Here is a 4,314-nt window from a genome sequence, read left to right as displayed (position 1 = left end):
TTGATGGATAGTGTTTCTCTTGCATTTGAAAATTTTAATGAAGTAAACGACAAAAACTTTTCCTTAATTTTGCTTTCGGCTCTCCCAAGTGAACAAGACATAAGTGATAGCATTTCGAATGTCCAGAACTTTCACGAGACATATGGAACTAAGTCCGTCCGAAGCTAAGACCGACTAGATTCTAAGGTTTGGCCAGCCATAAAGTCGATCTATTATTTGGTAAAATCCACTTGAGTGCTTGAGAAATGAAGTCTTAAAAGCTCATCTGGACTTAGGACCGATCAAAATATAAATATCTTGAGTATCAAACACTAAAAATAAAGGTTCATCCCTAAAAATAAAGGTTCATCTCGATACGTGCAAGTCAATAATCAAATTAAGGTTGAAAAATAAGTGAGAAGTTCTAAAGAGATAAGGAGCATTATGTTCCTTAACCATAGTTTTAACACTATTCTAATAATTAATTTGTTGTAAGATCACCGCAAAAATGTGGAATCAACTCAATCTGTTGGAGAGAACGCCAATGGAGTGAGTCCATGAACAATCGAAGTTTTTTAAAGAAATTATCTTTAACAGATGCTTGTAATCTCGAGATCTTACTAGAAAACATCGCCTATCAAGTGATAATAACTAAAGCTTCATCATACAATGACTATAGCTTTTACATTTCAATACGGCAGAATAACATTCTTGCAGATGCAAAGAAACTGACCTAAACTTATAACAACAAGCCATGACATTAACCGATGTGGCCTCTCAACGTCCTGTAGGGTTCATGATCTCTGAGAAGACAGCATTAGGAGCCAGTCCTTGAGAGTCCTCGCTACCAATAATGCTCCGGTCTTGAATGCTCATCGTGGAGGTTATGGTTGTTGCAGTAGTTGATTCCGTCGTTGGAGTGTTAAGGTCTTGCTTATGGAACATACCGAGTGGTATTGCTTCATCGAATATGCCGTCGATGATGTTGCCGCTGTTCTCTGCGCTTTCCTGGATATGCAGGGCAAATTGAAGGTTCCAAAGGACGTCGCCCATGGAAGGTCGTTCCACCCCGACATCAGCCAAGCATTTCTCTGCGGTCTCTGCGAACTTCTTGAAACATTGTGGAGCAATCCTACCCTTCAAGCAGGGGTCCGTGATCTCCTCGAGAATGCCCTTCTTTTGGCAGTGCAGTGCCCAATCAGCCAAGCTCACTTGCTCCTTTGGAAGTGCCCGATTAAGAGCTGGCCGAGCACAGAGGACCTCGAACAATACGACCCCAAAAGAGTAAACGTCAGATTTCTCAGTGAGCTGCTGCCTCCTGAAGTACTCTGGATCAAGGTAACCAAAGCTTCCCTTCACTACTGTGCTAACATGAGTGTCGTCCATTTCGGGGCCAGTTTTCGAAAGTCCGAAATCTGAAACTTTGGCAACCCAATTTGCATCTAACAATATGTTTGTGGTCTTCACATCTCGATGTATAATAGTGTATGTCGCACCTGTGTGAAGGTAATGTAGCCCATGCGCAGCTCCAATGCAGATCTCAAGTCTTTGTTTCCATGAAAGTGGTGGTTTTTGTGTATTATACAGGTGCTCACGAAGCGTGCCATGAGCCATATAATCATAGACTAAGATCATTTCATAGTTCTCCTCACAGAAACCAATTAAAGAAACAAGATGCCTGTGTCGGAGCTTGGATAGCATCTCGATTTCGGTCTGGAATTCATGGACACCTTGCTCTGACATTGGGTTACCACGCTTGATCGCGACCTTCGTGGTTCCATCGTCAATCTCCCCGAGGTAGACCTTCCCGAACCCACCAACACCGAGAAGAAGAGATTCATCAAAGTCTTTTGTGGCAGTTTGGATCTCTTCAAAGGTGAAGTAGCGGCAAAGATTAGCAGGAAGCGGCGAGGCATTGCTCTCCATTGTTGTCTTGGCTGATGTAGCAAAAGGTGAGTTGCCGATGAGGGAGAGAGGCAACGCACCATAAGTCCCCTCACTGGTGGCTACTTCCTTCGCCTTCTGCTTCTTACGGCGCCTGCATAACAGAATAAGGCCAAAAGCAACAAGCAAAATGGCAACTCCCCCAGTTAACCCACCAAGAACAGCAGCAAAAGCCTTATGATGCTTCGGACTGGCACTCCCATTAGGACTATCAAAAGTCTGAGTACTACGTGGTTCTGGATTAAAACCAGCTAAACTGTTGCTGCTGTTTGGCAACTTGAAGACCTCCAGCCCGTTTAAAATTGCATCGTAGTACGCTGGTTGCGTAAAGGTATCTGGATGAAGGGCAACCCACATGTCCATCTGCCCACTTCCTGTTGTAATCACCACGTAATCCCTGAATGTTGCAACACCGATACCGCCACTCCAAGCAATAACATCTGCGTATTTCTGTGCTGTCTGGTTATTAATGAAGATATCAAAAACTCTTTGGTTAATCGTGGTTATGGGATACTGGATCTCACAAAAATGAAGCCGGACAAGGTAGTAGAAGCCAGCATCTACTTGAAGAATCCATGTAAGATTGTACTGCAAATTCACTGATGCGTCTGGACCCATTGACCTTGCTGTCGCGTAGACTTCAGTTGGCGCAATGTAAGATGGAACGTCAGGGGGGTATGTGATGCTAACATTTGGATCGTTAGAAAATGTCACACCAGAAGCAGCGGCAAAAATATAACGTGAATCGTCTTCCCAAAGTCTGGAAAATTCCCCATTGGGAGGGGCGATTGCTCCGCCACCCACGTTGAGCCGGTAAATAGTTTCGATGGCCGTTTCTGGATCGATCTCGTACGTTATGGAATTGCCATCGCCACCAGTGATAAGCATAGCATTGCCGGAGTTAAAGATGTCAGGGATTGGCACAATCTCGATGCCGTTTATAAAGGCATAAGAATTGTTATGAGTGGGGGAGGGGGAGAAGGTGAGGTTTAGGACGCCGGTGGAGACATTGAGGGAAAATTCACGGGTAAAGAAGTCATCATTTAAATTATTAGCAACAAGAGAAGCACTAAAATTGTGGAGGAGGGTGTAAGGGCCAGCTGTGACAGAGAAGAAGGCATCGCCAGAGGTGTAGTTGTCGTTGTCGTAATTGGAAGAGTAGAAATAGAGGCGGAGGAATACCCGACCGCCGACGGCGAGAGGGAAATTGTAGGAAAAAGGGGAAGTGAAGACCCGAGCCGTCAAGTACGGGACTCGAGGCACCGACGAAGCTTGCTGTGTAGCTTTGACGCTATGGCCGCTCAAAGGGAGGGAGAAGTTGAAATCGGAGTCGGGGGTCCAATCCCTTCCATCGAGGTCGGAGCCCGGTTGAGAAGCTCCGCAACTGAGGAGGATCGCGGAGTCATTATCAGCAGCTAAGATGGCCGGAGCCACCGACAAGATTATCAAAGAAGCGCAGACGAGGGCGCAATTAGGGAGAACCACAGGATTCTTCATGGGAAAAAGCTCGCTCGAACCTTGAGCAAGATTCGATTTTTCCACCACTAGAAATTTTCAAAAGAAAGGGGTTTTGGGAGAATCGTAGATACTGTGAAACAAGAGAAGGAACGGATAACGATGGTAAGCCTATACCGGAAAGGTAAAATCACAAGCAAAAAGAACACCGAAAATAGAAAAGCAGAAAACCTGACCAGATGCAGTATAGAGGGCCTCCGACTCCGATCGTAGAACTCTCTCAGCGTGAAGCGTCTTGGCTGCTCAGTGCTCGCCTATATTGTATTATTATATTATATTATTCGACATGGAATCTTATAGTGATCCCAACGCGTCAAGGCAGGCCCGTGCTGTTCAATTCCGAAGGTGCATGTCAATTATTTAGTCAAAATAATTGCATAACTTGTTTTAATTTAATTGGACGACGGGCACTGGGAGCGTAGACTTGTTTTGTCCGACTCTAAGTCAATCATGAATTCGGTACATAAAAATTGGATGGGCGAGATATTTTAGTAGGAAATAATGAAAAAAAAAATATGAATAAAATTTTAAATTGGTACACTATAAATAAATTAATTTATAATCCACAATCAAAATGACTCAGGGGTGAAAGAATATTATTATAATATAATATAGTATAATATTTTTATTTAAAATATTTATTTTTAAATTTATTGTTGAATTGAATTTATAAAATGAGTTAGAGGTTTTAAGGCATTTTAAAATTAATTTAATTTTTCTATATGAGAATTATTTATTTGTGTGAGGAAAATGTAAATCTATCATCAAACGACGTACTATGATCACTAATGCCCCTTTTGGTATGGTGTAATAGAAGGAGGTTTGATTGTCATTTAGGTATTTATGAAAAGTATAATTAAAGGATATTGGACTTCT

General features: G+C 42.7%; 1 protein-coding gene across 1 annotated transcript; it reads right to left on the bottom strand.

The window, feature by feature from the left end:
- Positions 1 to 596: 596 nt before the first annotated feature.
- Positions 597 to 3,762, bottom strand: LOC121989440 (receptor-like protein kinase FERONIA). The gene is made up of 2 exons (XM_042543505.1): positions 3,615 to 3,762; positions 597 to 3,511 (listed from the first exon to the last, which is right to left on the bottom strand). Exon 2 carries the CDS (start codon positions 3,418 to 3,420, stop codon positions 757 to 759), a length of 2,664 nt encoding a protein of 887 aa, XP_042399439.1. The 5' UTR covers positions 3,421 to 3,511; positions 3,615 to 3,762; the 3' UTR covers positions 597 to 756.
- Between the last annotated feature and the right edge of the window lie 552 nt (positions 3,763 to 4,314).

This window comes from Zingiber officinale, chromosome 6B (genome assembly GCF_018446385.1).
Source record: "Zingiber officinale cultivar Zhangliang chromosome 6B, Zo_v1.1, whole genome shotgun sequence".
Lineage (NCBI taxonomy): Eukaryota > Viridiplantae > Streptophyta > Magnoliopsida > Zingiberales > Zingiberaceae > Zingiber > Zingiber officinale.
The sequence above is the reverse complement of the archived record's forward strand: the minus strand, read 5'-3'. Positions and strand labels throughout refer to the sequence as shown.